General features: G+C 40.1%; 1 protein-coding gene across 1 annotated transcript; it reads right to left on the reverse strand.

Annotated features, from left to right (window-relative positions):
• Positions 1–9,003: 9,003 nt before the first annotated feature.
• On the reverse strand, positions 9,004–13,516 carry crip1 (cysteine-rich protein 1). The gene is made up of 5 exons (XM_080512353.1): positions 13,326–13,516; positions 9,995–10,089; positions 9,752–9,809; positions 9,296–9,343; positions 9,004–9,205 (listed from the first exon to the last, which is right to left on the reverse strand). The coding sequence occupies exons 1-4, from the start codon at positions 13,363–13,365 to the stop codon at positions 9,300–9,302; spliced, it is 237 nt and encodes a 78-aa protein (XP_080368479.1). The 5' UTR covers positions 13,366–13,516; the 3' UTR covers positions 9,004–9,205; positions 9,296–9,299.
• Positions 13,517–14,441: the final 925 nt, after the last annotated feature.

Genomic DNA, 14,441 nt, shown 5'->3' on the forward strand with positions numbered 1-14,441 from the left:
AAGGGGTCATTTCGACAAAAATCACAATAAAATTCATATTCTGTTCACTTTCACTGAATGGGAACAAAGTCTGAGAAAATCCACAGGTAGAACTTGCTGAGGTGAGAGTGTAAACCATCGCTAATGAAATAGAGAAGGAAAATCTCCTTTAGTGACAAACTATTCACAACAGCCCACTTTTTAGAGTTATTTATTGCAATTCAAATCGTTCCAAGTCCAATGAAATGGTACAAATGCATTTGAACTGTTGGGAAGTAAAAAAAAAAAAAAGGTAAGGTTGCTCAAAATGGAAAATGTTTATTTAATGTATTTTACAAAAAAAGGCCTATTGGCAGGGGAAAAGAAATGTGTTAACTTAAAGATGCTCTGCAGCACTGGCAGTTGATCAAACCTCAACAGATGGTGCTACTAAATCCTTCAGGTGTTCCAAACATTGCTGGATGTCCTACAAACCCCTTAAGACAAAGTGAAACAGTAAAATCAAATAATTTAGATTTTTGTTTTACCAATTCAAGTTTTTCATGTAAAGTATGAAGGACTAACAATGATCAGTATCTCCTGTGGTTAATAGAATAGTTAGAACTTTCAGATATGTATAAATTTATACATTTTCAACAGTTCAAGGGTTTTCAAATTTTGGTCAATCTGACTTTTGGCATTGTGTTGTGATAATTTTGACTACTTTCACACAGCTGTGCAACAATAATGATGACACAGCAAAATATACAGATGAAATATGAAATACTATTTATTTAATTACATGTAATGGAATGATGCACTTGAAATAAATTAATGAAAAGTTGGACATTATACAAAAAGCGCATTTGCTGTTCTCGTGACTGAATATTTAAGGTCCTGCTGCAGAAGCGCTTTAGCTGGTGTTACTCGGTCACGATTCACGAGGGGGCGCCATCGTTGCAGTGTTTAATACACTGAAGTGTCCATACAGACCAGAGGGGGGCGTTGTTAGAAAGAGACGTGTCAGCACTGACATGTCAAACATATTTAGTGTATTGTTTTAGGTAAGGATTTCACTGCGGGATTAAAATAGATTGAGACCATTTTCTAAAATGTGCAGTTTTCACTTGTAACATATTTCAGTTATTTCTCTCTTTAAAAAAAAAAAAAAAAATGTGATTCCTGCACACAGCAGTAGGATGTAATTATCAGCATCTTGAATGGATTTGATATATTTTCCCTTTACTGTGCAGCCTTTTCATGACAATCAGCATTTGTGTGAGGCTACACTTTGCTTGCAGGTTGACATGATTCAAAGCACCATTGGCAAAACAATAAGAGAAGCCAAAGAAAGGTCAAAAGACCTTTAGAATGCAAGCTTAACATACTGAAGTGATTAAAGGTAAATACTTGGTACAGTTTAAATCCCCTTCCACCCTTACTGTGTTCAGTTTATTGCTTTTGTTGTGATTTTATAAGCAGCTAACGCCTCATTTTACACCCTCTTGTGTCTTTTCACCTCCCAAGTGAAGAAAGAAAAATCAGCGGTTCCAGAGAGCATCGCGCAAACGTGGAGATGCGTGAGTGTATTTGTTGCACGGGGAGGTTCAGAGACAACGTTTGTGCTGGAAGATCTGACGGTGGAGATAAAATGACGACTCCAGCAAGCGGCAGGGCAGTCTGGGAAATGCAAACAGCAACAGCAACAACATGCAGCTCAGATGCGTCCTTGTGTACTCTTCTTAGCCTGTTCCAGCTTGTGGGAGGACGACAAGGAGGAGGAAGAGGATTGGATGAACGCAAAGCTTCATATTGAACATCTTTCAGTTGCACAAGACATCAGAGTTCAGCTTTGGGAGGTTTCAGTGGAGAGGCACTGGATCGAGCTGATTCTCGTCCATCTCTCAGAGCTGAAAGAATTGCACATCATGTTTGGCATTTAAAATCACGCTTTGGAGAGCTTCCCCTGACCGAGTGATCACTTTGTGTTCAGCTGCTATTGCAGGGCATCGATCACGTGGTTCACACAGGTTATTTATAACAGTCCAGAGCCTCCGACAACACGTGTCAAAAGAAGCCTGACAAATCTGGCCAGGTGCTGTCCTGAGTGAGTGTGTGTGTGTGTGTGTTTGTGTTTGTGTGTGTGTGAATCAGAGTGTGTATATGAATGAATGTTGGGATTTTATCACCGTTACTGCCAACCACTCTTTATCATCATCATCATCCATCAAGCAACTCCTGAAGTCCAAAACGTCCTGATGAGTTTTTTATTGAAAAGGTCACATGAAGCACCTGATAACATTTTCAATATTCAGGCAAATTATTAATCAATTTGATGAAAACAATACAGTTTCGTGAAAACATGAAAGGTCCCATTTGTGTCCCCATAGCTTGTGTATAAAGAGCACAAAGAGACCAAAAGGGAAAGACAGACCGGGGTTTAGGAACAAAATGATGTTGAAAATACAGTCTAGTGACTAACCAAACCCTAACCCTATATGAGTGAAGTGACAAAAACAAACGAGGCAAAGCAGGATGACTAAGAATTAAGTTTACTTATTCGCATGCATCCATTATACTGATACTATTAGTACAACCCATGAAATATCCTTAATTTATTACAAACATGTTTTAAAGCCTGGGAAGAATTTTTTTTCCCCTGTAGTTTATCATCAGAAAATCTGTGTATATTGGTTCCAGTTGACCAAATGTAATAATCTTTCACGTGTGACTCTTTATTGTGTTGTACTCAAAAGACACACAAATGAAGCGGTAAATTGCCGCCGAGCAAGAGACGTAAAATCCTGGCTGCTTTCCGGCCCTCGGCTCGGCGGACTAATACCTGCAGCATGACGAGGGTGTGAACCGTTGTTGGTTCCACGAAGTCAGTCAAACTGTTGGCGGATGTCAGAGGAAGGGAGAGAGGAGGAACAATCAGACCTTTATGAAGTTTTGCATACATACTTGTCGAAAAATGAAAAGAAGAAAAAGTTGGTGAACTTTACATCTGCCAAATAGCACTTTAATAGCATTAGTGTAAATGTTGTTTTAGCTTGATGTCGAGGTGGTTTGGATTAATAATAGTGAGGCTCTTAAAGGCTGTGAAGCAGTTTAAAGGCTTATTGGAAGAGATGCATGTTTGCCAGACTGTTTAACCTGAAAAAAAATAAAAAATGATTGACACTCTATTTTTTTTCTTTTAGGATCTGGAGCCAGACTCAAAGGCCTGCTGGCCTCATTATCTCCCCCAGCACAGAGGCTTCCTCCTGGCCTTTGAAGCCACTGATGGCGGCCGTGCGAGCCTTCATGGCAGCAGCTCATCTTCATGCACAGACGCTGGATCCTTATTAGCAATTACAACGCCAGAGGGTCTATTTATACACATCTGCTGAGACCGAGCGTCGCAGTGGAAACAGACTCGTCCGCTAATCAACCCCAGCCCCCAATCGTGGCGAACGAGAGGGGGAAGGAGGGGGAAAGAGAAAACCAGGGGCAGCAGTGGGACGAAAGGAGACAGGCATGCATATTCAATCACTAAAACGAAGACCAGATTGCTCTTATTTACCACCTCGTCTCCTCAACGTCTGACTGATCGTTCACCTTCGGATAGAGACATTTAGTAAGGCTGCAACATGTTCTTCTTCACTGTTTCTGCACAGGTTGTGCAATGGATGTTGCACAAATTAAAACGCTGTCATGTTTGATACAAGCGCTGGTTTGTTGAGAGGGTGGCCATAGTTACCAAGGACTTCAAGAGGCGACTGCTTGAGGCATATCAAAGCCGGGCTTTTCACAGCTCTTGATCCTCATCAGTTTGATTACAGAGGATCAACTTCACTCTCCAACACCCAAGCGCACCAGTGGAGTGTGGGCGCTCCACATCAACTCCAGCTCTCAACACAAACATCCAGGACATCCCCATCAACATGCTGCTCCTCCCGGGTCACCTCTACCCCACGCCGTGGCCGGGTCAAGGACTTTCTCACCAGCGCAACTAAACCCCGTTAGACTGAGCCTTCCACCGCTCCTCCGCCGTCAGTGACGGGGGGAAAGAGTCCGAGTTTGAGAGCATGTGAAGTGTTCCCCGCTAAAACCTAATAACCCGCTGTCGTGAAACTAAACTAAGTTAGTTGAACTCAACCAGTCACAGCCGTTTGAAGATTTGAGGTGATTTCACTTTATTTAGACAACTGCGCATCCCACAAATGCTGGTCGCTGCACAAGATCGGGTTTGAACTGCTTTGCTGCCATCGAGCAGTCAGAATAAGATCTGTGACAATGCAACAAGATGATTTTACATTTTTAAGTTGCATTTAAAACACTGGTGATGCAACAGATGGACTCCTTCAGTGAAAATATATCATGACAACAACCTCCCGTACGACATTTTTTTTTGTCAATCTCCTGTCCTGAACTTGTGCCTTTGGAATATTGATGAAGACGTCCTTTCTCTCGCCAAGTCCTAATTATACAGAAACAAATGTTGCTGTTCAATTATTCAAGCTGTGTTGCAGCAATGGTAACAAAAATAAAATAACCTACATACGTGCGGCTAAATCTCCATCTGATGTGAGTGTTGATTTAACAATTTCTACTTAATTTAGCTTGAAACAAATCATTTCTTTTTCTAAATATAATTTAGCAGCACAGGTCAGTTTTTCTCAAATAATTTATGTTGAACTAAATCTCCAGGTGCTACACTTAATAGTTGATGTTTTTTTTTTTTTTTTTTAAGTGTGTGAAAAGTGGACCATTGAGTTCCCTCTTTGATGGCGGGAAAACTTCACTAACTATTTAGAACGTTTCAGAGCGCATATCCAAACACAGACCAGCGTCAAACTTAATCTCACCAACGCACTTAATCATTTTTATGTGTTACAGTCTTGTAAGAAAAACAGATGTCCTCAATAATCTCAGCGTGTGTGTCGGTTCTTATATAAAGTGGCAGACTCCGAGTTTTTACGACTTCCCCAACTTCGCACATCTGATATAGTTTAAAGTATCCACAGTTGGTGGCTATCTAATATCCTTCCTATTTGGCTGGATTATCTCACGTATAGTCTTTTTATCCTTTTTTTTTTTTTTTTAAACTGAGTGTCACTGAAGAAATATTCAGTTGTAAACCCAGGAAAAGCAGACGTGATGTGTAAATCTTCCCCAATGAGGTCTTGAAGTCATGTATGTTGGAGTGAGTCTGGGATTCGTACGCACGGCAGCTTGTCCGGGCCCTTCTCGTTCTCCCCCTGCTCGGGTTCACTGCAGCGATGCAGCATGCAGGTCTGTTTATGCATTTTAATCTGCGAATACCTGAAGAATAAGTACATTGTTTGATGTATTACGCAGGAGAAATGTTCACTCGCGTCCCAACGGAGATAAACTGAGTAAAACTTCTCCTGGCAACATTTGAGTTAATCCATTTATAATGCAAACACTTACTCATGCAATTATGTTCCAGCAGTAATATTACTTGAATCAGGTTCATTTATAGTTTTGTTTATTGTTAAAATGATTGAAATGTTGTTGTTTTTTTACACAGTAAAATCAATTAACTCAAGTGATCTGGGGGTCCGGGTGATGCCTTTTCCCTACAGTTATTTTATTTCCTCCATTCATTTCTCAGAAGAAATTGTGATTAAAACTAAACAATTAGATTGTGAAAGTATAATTTCATGACAGCTAATCTTTTACACTTTGTTCAAATAATTGTGGCTAAATTCTCATCATGTTTACAACTATTATGAATCTTTCATGCCAATGCGATGTTACATAGCCAGCTTTCATTTGTTTCATTTTTTTTGCAGTGATCTTTTTTCTATTTGTTTACATGTAATTTCATCCTACAGGCTGGATGAAACCATCTCGTGGCCTCATTTTGACCTACATGTTTGACTCCCCTGCCCTACCGGTCTCGATCGATGACGATGCTCTTGAGCAGCATGTCTGATCTGATCTTTTGCCTTCTTCCTTCCACTTTCTTCATCCTCTCAAGGCTGATGCCATCCACAATGATTCCTTCACAGTCTCTCAGTGTTCACACAGAGACCTCAATGGTGCCTACCCATGTCTGTGTGCATGACTGATGAAGGCTGTTAAGCTTATTTTCCAGGCACTAATGGCTCTGATTTTATGGTTCCATGGCCGAGAGCTTCAGATTCACGCTGACGAGGCAGGCCCGTCCTTCCCTCACTGCTCCACACAGAACAAAAATAGTAACACTCCACTTTAAGTGCGGCCTAAGTGCTTCATAAATGTACATGCTTTTTTCATTATGATCACATCAGGAAATTATCTCCAGTTTAATACATTCAAGCGTCATGAATCGGGAGGCAGAAATAGATCCGAGCTCTTCTGAGCCGGTTTGTTGCCTTTGAACTTTTGTTCTGGTGTGTTCAACCTCTGATCAGGTTCAGCGTCATGTTGCAGGTTTCACAATGACTGCAAAGATGTTTCCTGTGCGCAAAGCTGAGAGAGGGAAATATTTGCATGCAAAATTAAGAAGCATTACTATCACGGGAGGAATCTATGTATGCTGCAACAAAACAAGTTGGAATAAAACAGAGAAATAAAGGCTAGATTCCCCCAATTTGACAGATTCCATATTTATGCTTGTTTTAAGCATACGTGGGCTGTTTCTGGACACCCTTGGGGCCCCAGACAGGAGGCACCTTGGGGCCGCCCCACCTCAGGATATATCTTCATAAGCACTAAGGTGATATCCAATAATCGTGGTCGTAAAGTAAAGCCGATAAAAATCAAGAGACATTCATATAGAATTGAGATAGAAATTCTATCCCCACCAATGAAAACTGGTCAACTTTGAAAGAAAACCACCTTTAAATTATGACTTAACCCAGTTCATCAAAATATAAATTGTAATTTGTGTTTATAGATATAGTTGACATTCAGCAATCACTTGTTTTAAAAACAGAATTTATAATTGTATTTTATAACTGTACAATCTTGAAAAACTTACATTCTAAATATGAACCCAGCGATGCTAAATTAATTCAATGTTCTGTCCAGAGTTTGTTATTTTCATTCCCTAAAATAAAATTGATCAAGGCTGAATATTTTCTAAATATGCTGGAAGGTACAAAAAGTTTATAATGATTATGATTTATAATCATTTCTGTAAAACAGCATTAGTCTGTGTGCATTCTTATTATAATTATGCAGATTGCGTTGTGTTGATTTTCAGTGTATGCCTTATTTATTTATTTATTAGTTCATTCATTCATTCATTCATCCATTCATTCATTCATTCATTGTGTTTGTCTTCACTATAATGTTTCATCTCACTACTTTAAAACCTGTCTGGTTGTCATTAGTTCATCGCAGCTCTTTTCTTTCTGCTTCTTTTCTTTAATAGTTCATCAATCTGTTTCTGTTGGGAACAGCTAACCTTCACATCAAAGAGCATCTTCCTCCAGCATTAGCTGATTTTTATAAATGTTATTAGACTGATCCGCACAGACCGAACGGCTCAGGAAGCCAATTAAAAATAAATTAAAGAGTCACAAGTTCTTTTTCATTGTAGAAAATAGCACGGTCATTCCACTAGTTTTTATAACCGGCAATTGTACTCATTTAAAACCCTGCTTGACGCTGTGTTTGGCACCTTTTATATTAATTATATTCAGTGCCTGACATTGTTGTGAAAATGGTGATTAAAAACTGCACAACTTCTTCAAAATGACACATCAGTGGTGCATACAGTGGGTGCAGGCTCTGCATGTTTCCATCAGCTGCCTGTGTCTGAGGCCTTCTTCCTCTCTCCCGCTACACTGAACGTCTTTGTGCTGCAGAGGAAAAAAGGGTGACGGCCAGACTGACGGGGCGATGCCCGGCTCACTCTGTTGGGGCTTGTTTGTGTCTGTTGCCACAGCAACCAGCGGAGCTGTGATGGCACAGGCTGGATGGGGAGCACAGAATGAAAAAAAAGAAAAGAAAAAAAAAAAACAAGAGCTAAGAGGAAGCATCTGGTGGATCTGCAAAGACTCAGCTGCTCCGAGGCCGCGCTGCTAACCACCATGTTTGAGCTCGAGCAGGGATGAGATTTTTGGTTCCTGTTAAAGAAATTACTAAAAATATCACAGTGGGAAATGAAACATCACCGCGACTGAGACTGAGAGACTGAGAGACTGAGAGAGGTCCATTCAGCAGCTTAATCTTTGTAATCTCCCCCCCGGAGACACAGTGACTGTGTTGGTGTGTTGAAAAAAAAAAAAACATGATGATTTTTCATGTAAACAAATGCAGATGCAAATTAGTTATCCTCTCTTTTGCAAAATGTAAAATTATTTGCAAAAGAATCTCAAATTGTGTGCATTACTTTTACTTTGGTAAGACAAGAAGTCTTTGTAAAACAGATTTACAATACTATTTAAAGCACAGGTAGTCTAAAATGCTACATAATTACAATAATTTGAGTAAATAACTTATTATCTTACATTGTATTTCAATTTAGTCCAATATTCAGGTTGAATTTGACACCAGGATTTAAAAAAGTTCTTCATTGATATCTGACTCATCTTGGCTCCATTCACACAACCTTTAAAAAATAAAATCTGGGATTAAATTCATGTTCTAGAAACTTTTCATTCTCACAGAGGGTCAAATTGTGACTTTTACCATAAGAATCAACAGTATGTGTTATGGCTGAAAGTAAACTATGAGTCTAAATTAAATCAACATATGTTTTTGTACAATTCAGAAATACAGTCATCAAGATGTCGTGCCAATATGCAGTTCAAATACAATCTCTCCTCCTCTATTGACTCACTGAACTCAGTTTCAACATTCACTCTCAGCTGTAATGAAATTATAAACATGGATCTGTAAAGTGCAGATAAACTACATCTATGGATTTGTTTTGCTGTTTTGCTAAATGATCATGTAACGGTGTCGTTCCAAAACTTGGAACCAATGAAAAAATATGTTTCTTTAGTGTTTCCCATTGATTTATTCATAATGTGTAAATTATGAACAGACAATCTGAGTTTTCCTCCACAGAAACTCTGCGGGGACACAATAAATAAAACAACAAAACATTTACAAATTATTTAATCAGATTCAGGATGAGACTACAATTCATGGCAATACAAAATCAAACAACTGAGTCCATGCCCATAACATAAAAGCATAAACACACAAAATGTTTCTTCTGAATGAGAAAACGGTTCATTTGCTGGCTTTTATGTGGACGTCTATCGCGTGCTGCTTTCTTCGATCGAGGGTGACATCATGACTGCAAACCAAACAGAGGCAATGTGTCAGGAAAGTTTAAACATGTAAAAGGCAAATGCAAATAAATAGAATAATGCTGTGTCTACTGTACCTGTCTACTTATTATAGACGTGACTTTCAGCGCCACCGCGTCCAAATCCTGTGAAGGAACGGAAAAGAAAAATCAGTGGAGATAAACAAGGGTATTTTTCCCCACACTTGTAAAAGATTAAAGAAATATATCAACAGTTTACTCTCAGTGTGCTCCGATAAGAAGCATTTACAGCCTCACAATATTACCAGGGTGTTAAAGCTCAAACCAAAGATGACCAAGAACGTTGTAGATATTTGTACATAAAGGTTAGATAACATTAGATGGGTGATTGTGAGGCAGTGGGTCAAAGAGAGCCAATGATCTGAGGCAAGGAAAAGTGAATGGTGGTAAAATAATGTTTAGGTATGGTGTTTTACGAATGTTTGGGAAAGTGCCATATGAATAATGAGATAATAAATAATGTCACTTCTATGTTATTGTGCAACATGGTTTGTTTGTGGAGAACAGCTTTACCTTTAGGTCCAAACAATGCAGCGTAGCAGGGGTTGTGACAGTATGGCTTGCCCTCATGCTGTAGGAAATATTACACAATATTTGTTTGATACAACTTTGTCACAGTTTTTCTTCTTGCAGGGCAATTAGAGCTGCATTTCTGCAGCAATCTGATGCAAAAATTCACCACAGGGTGATAAAACTGTGCTTTACGTGTTTGAATGTGACAGGATGTGCTCATATTTTGTACTTCAGATATCTCACCTCTGCATGTGCGCCTGACGTCAGCGTCTTCTTGCATTTCTCGCACTTCAGACAAGGCCGGTGCCAGTCCTTTCCCAGTGATGATACCTTCTCGGCTGCAGGACAAAATAAAGAGAAAAAAAACATTTGTGACGACGACCTCGAACTTCTTCAAGAAGTGTTGCAGGGTCACATGCGGGTCAGATCAGGCCTGCAGGGTCTTGAAAGCCATTGCACCATGGATTGTGATCTGCCATAAAGTGAAAATCAGCCAGATTTAATCCCTGCAGATAAGTCTGGGAACATTGTTGGGCGGAGTAATTGAGAGGCGAGTGTCCCTGAGGAATCTGACCTCCTCCGGACTCATAAACTGTGATAAAAGAGCGTCTTTATCAGACCGTAAAAGTGGGAGAAACTTGATTCAACAGTGCTGCTTTTCAGGGCTTTATTGGAGAAGATGTGCAAGCGATTAAATGACTTTTGAGGCTTGTGACTGTGCATTAAGAGACGTTCTGATGAGTGCACGATGTGGTTCAGCTTGAGAGCGAACGCGACGCCCACAGGAAATGCTGGAAATAGAGAAGTGTCATGATGAAACATTCAAACTGAAAAGTACATAATGTGATAAACGTCTGCAGATTTTCCTGAAAAACCATTGAGAAAAGAAGACGAAAAACAACAGATGATACATAAATGAATGAAAATAACATTGTCATTAAAAATCCCAGGATGTGACATAGTTTCCCTCCTGAAAATAACCCGATTTGGCACGAGGTTATGCAACAAGCAGTAGAAACGAGAGAAAGTGCTCAAGGGTGAGGTTAGCCTCTCAGGCCAGTCCCACAAAAATATTTCAGCCCAATGTGGTGAAGCCAGAAATAATTACACTACTTAACTTGAAAAAACAAACCACTGGACCGAGCAAACAGTGGACTTTGAGCGGCCAGGAATCGAGGAGGAAATGGCCAAAACAAAGTCATAATAAGGATGCAGATCATTCAAGAAGCTGGTAAAGGCTACATTTTGTGCATCTGTCGTTTATCTTATCTGCTGATATGACAGGAACCACAGCAGAGATATCCACCCTGCATTAACTCTCAGTGAATAACGTCTGATGGAAGCAGTCCAGTATACACAAACACATTAATCTGAGTGCAAAAACACATTCTGGGAACGATTCATGGAGAGGCTGAAAACATGCTTCAAAAAAACAAAACAAAAGTATGAGAATGCAATTCTAAGCATTCGAGGTTGTGGGAATGAAGAGCGACAGGACTTTGACTCAAGCTTCTGGAAGTACTGTTACTTCTGGAAGTTTGGATATTTCTTTTCATGCTGAGAATGAAAACTGGGATCACACTGCAGCTTGGAGGCAGTAGAGCTTAACAGACAGACAGGAAATGCCAAAACAGCTGGACTATATTTTATCCAGATGTAATACCTTGTGGATGCCAGCACTTTTAATTATATTGGATATAATGTGAGGTATATCCTTGCTTTTGATCCTGGAGAAAAAGCTCTAAATGTATGATGGCTGCTATGTAAGTAAATAAAAGAGCTGGTTTATTGTTTCACCATCAGTTTACAAGGCACTGTTTATGTCTTTGTACAATTACACTCATGCATTTCCTTCGTTCCTGCAGTACAAAGCAGAATCTCCCATTTCCGGCCACCGTAAAGTGTCGTTTATTGTTTCCCCCCTGACTTGGACCTCCATCCTTCAGGCTGCAGTAGCGTGACTGTTTCCACCCGAAAGCTCAGGAACACTGAGGCAGATGAGCAGTGGGGAGTGGAGATGTGAGGTGTGATGGGAGACGAGCACAAGCCACAGGATGGAGTCATGGAGAGCGTTAATGTGGGAGGATTGAGGGGAAACTCGTGCTCGCGGTTCAAGACAATGACGACAATGTGCACACACACACACACACACACACACACACACACACACACACACACACACACACACACACACACACACACACACACACACACACACACACACACACACACACACACACACACACACAAACAATACAGGGCATTTTTACCCAGTTTTGTTTTGGAAATGAACTCTCTCTCGTCTGGCATGGAGAAGGGCGAGCTCCCTCTGGGCAAAACAAATGTGTTTGCTTGTATTGCTCGGGTGGGGGGGGGTGGGGGGGGGGGGGGGGTTATACATGGAGAGGGAGAATGGAAAGAATCGCTCCCTCTTCACATGGTCCATTCATCTGACTGACAGTCCAAAGACTTGGCTCTGTATGTCAAATTGGCCTCGGTCTCTGTGTTTTCCTCTCTAGAAAACTTATCTGCTGAACTACTGAGCCACAGACCATGTGCCAAATGGATTAAGACACAAACAAAAAGTCATCTTTCCTCCTGGGATGTTTGTAATTGGTTCTCACTTTGGTGGCATCCTCCTGGGACAAGTTTGCATGGGGAAACTCTTTCTACTCATTATTGATGAAGTCCATCAATCATCCAGGATGACAATCTAATTCCTACTGGGAGTGGAGTCTTACACGCAAACAGTTACCTGATAACAAGATCAGATCCTGAAAGGCTGTCAAGCTCTAAGCAAGACACACACGAAATAAAGAAAACAGAAGCAAAGTTTAGCTGGGATGTAAATCACCTAATTTAAGTCCCAGGTTGTTAAAATAAACGAGAACAGTTCACACTCAAGTTTTTCTCAGGTCAAGAGTAAAATATTGTACTTTAAGCATCAGAGCATTCAGTGTACAGGATTTCCACTTATGGTCCTCAAAATATGATTAAGATCTCCAGTTATTTGTCACACTATTACTATGATACAATGGGGAAGCAGTTGATATTTCAAATCACTAACATGAAAACATTTGCTTGCAAATTAAGAAAACTTTATATACTTTAATATAAGCGTCAGAATATTAATTATGCATCTTTTATTATTTTCTGTAAGAAATTTGTATTTCAAAAGCCAATGAGTTTTTCTACTGCAACAGACGGTAGTTGTATCCATAAACGATGTATCCTATATCCAAAGACCATCATATTAGCTATAACGTTCACTACATTATGTTTGTTTAATATTGATAATATAATAAACGCTGCTGCTCCAATTTCAATACTTTCACTGCAATTGAGCATTTGAAGGGATTTCAAAAAGACAAATAACGAACTCATCTCCCAGGACATTTTTTTGTGTGTGTGTAATTTCAATTCCCGAGTAACTGAATAGCAGATTACCACGTTGTTGTATTTTGTTTGCTTTCCTACTTCCTCATCCGTGCGTAAAAGCGCATGCCAAAGTGAAATCAGGAACTGCGCTTGAAATAAGAAAGAAAAAAAATAGAAAACAAAACGAAGATCTTACCGAAGTAAACCTCCTTCTGGCAGTTCGGGCACTTTGGCATTTTGCTGGATCTGTGAAGTTGTTGTAGAGGAGAGGAAGCGAAGGAAGTATCCTGCGAGCGGAGAGAGAGAGAGAGAGAGAATGCAGCGGTGCTGATCGAGCGGCCCACCTGTAGGCTGTGTGACTGACCACGCCTCGCTGTGAGGTGCAGATGTGCGCTCCTCCAGTATTTATAGCGGAGAGGGGCGCTCAAACTTTTTCTTTTCTCCCCCCCCCCCCCCCCCCTCCTGACAGTGGGAGAGGCCTCAGAAACAATGTGCTGGACTCTGAGTTCGCACACAAAACATCACATGGGCCACTGAAATGTAATGAGATGAGGCTGCCACTATGCCCTGTCATTCTGTCAGCATGTACTTACATACCAACAGCTTTTAATCCACACAATTAAAGATGATTTACGTACTACAATACTCACAGTTTGTGTGGTTCCCGTATGCATAATTTCACAAGTGAACTTAGTGAAACTATGTTAAACAGTGGTGTCACATATATGGCCTGCATACCAAAGTGGAATCAGCTAAGGTTCAATTGCCTTGCAGTTTGCATATTAATAAAAAAAAAAACTGCAAAGAAAAAACGAGTTTTAAACATTTACGAAAATATGCACACCAATCACTGAATAAGCGACAAACTTTTGCAAACATCAGTCCAGATTTCATCATCATCCATTATATCTACTGTCTCTCCTCGGGACATTTCCAAAACAGCCCATCCATGTGCAATAAATCCATAAGTCACGCCATCCTTACTGTAAACAGTTTGATTTATGAATATGTACTTTGTCGAGGGGAGAGCTGAAGCTGATATCAAAGTATAAGAATGTGAACAAAATATTTTGTTTGTATATGATAAATAACAATAGATATTTAACGCTGCAGCTGAAGGGTGTAACCCGCATACACCCACTGATACCTGATAAGTAATCGTGTCATTACTGGGACGCACTTTAAAAGCTGGACGGCTCATTAAAATGCATTTGCGGGGAAAACACTGAATTATTAATCATCTCTCTCAGCGTCTTGTACCTTTGAATCCCAGTCTTGCTTCGACACCTTATAAAACACTCCTGCAGATCTG

Source organism: Blennius ocellaris (assembly GCF_963422515.1).
Source record: "Blennius ocellaris genome assembly, chromosome: 17".
In the NCBI taxonomy this organism is placed as follows: domain Eukaryota; kingdom Metazoa; phylum Chordata; class Actinopteri; order Blenniiformes; family Blenniidae; genus Blennius; species Blennius ocellaris.

Bases quoted from the DNA above. Each gene is read 5' to 3' on its own strand.
- crip1 (XM_080512353.1), bottom strand. From the start codon at position 13,365: ATGCCAAAGTGCCCGAACTGCCAGAAGGAGGTTTACTTCG. The intron at 10,090-13,325 runs GTAAGATCTTCG...TTTGTCCTGCAG, and splicing joins CCAGAAGGAGGTTTACTTCG to CCGAGAAGGTATCATCACTG. The intron at 9,810-9,994 runs GTGAGATATCTG...TATTTCCTACAG, and splicing joins CGTCAGGCGCACATGCAGAG to CATGAGGGCAAGCCATACTG.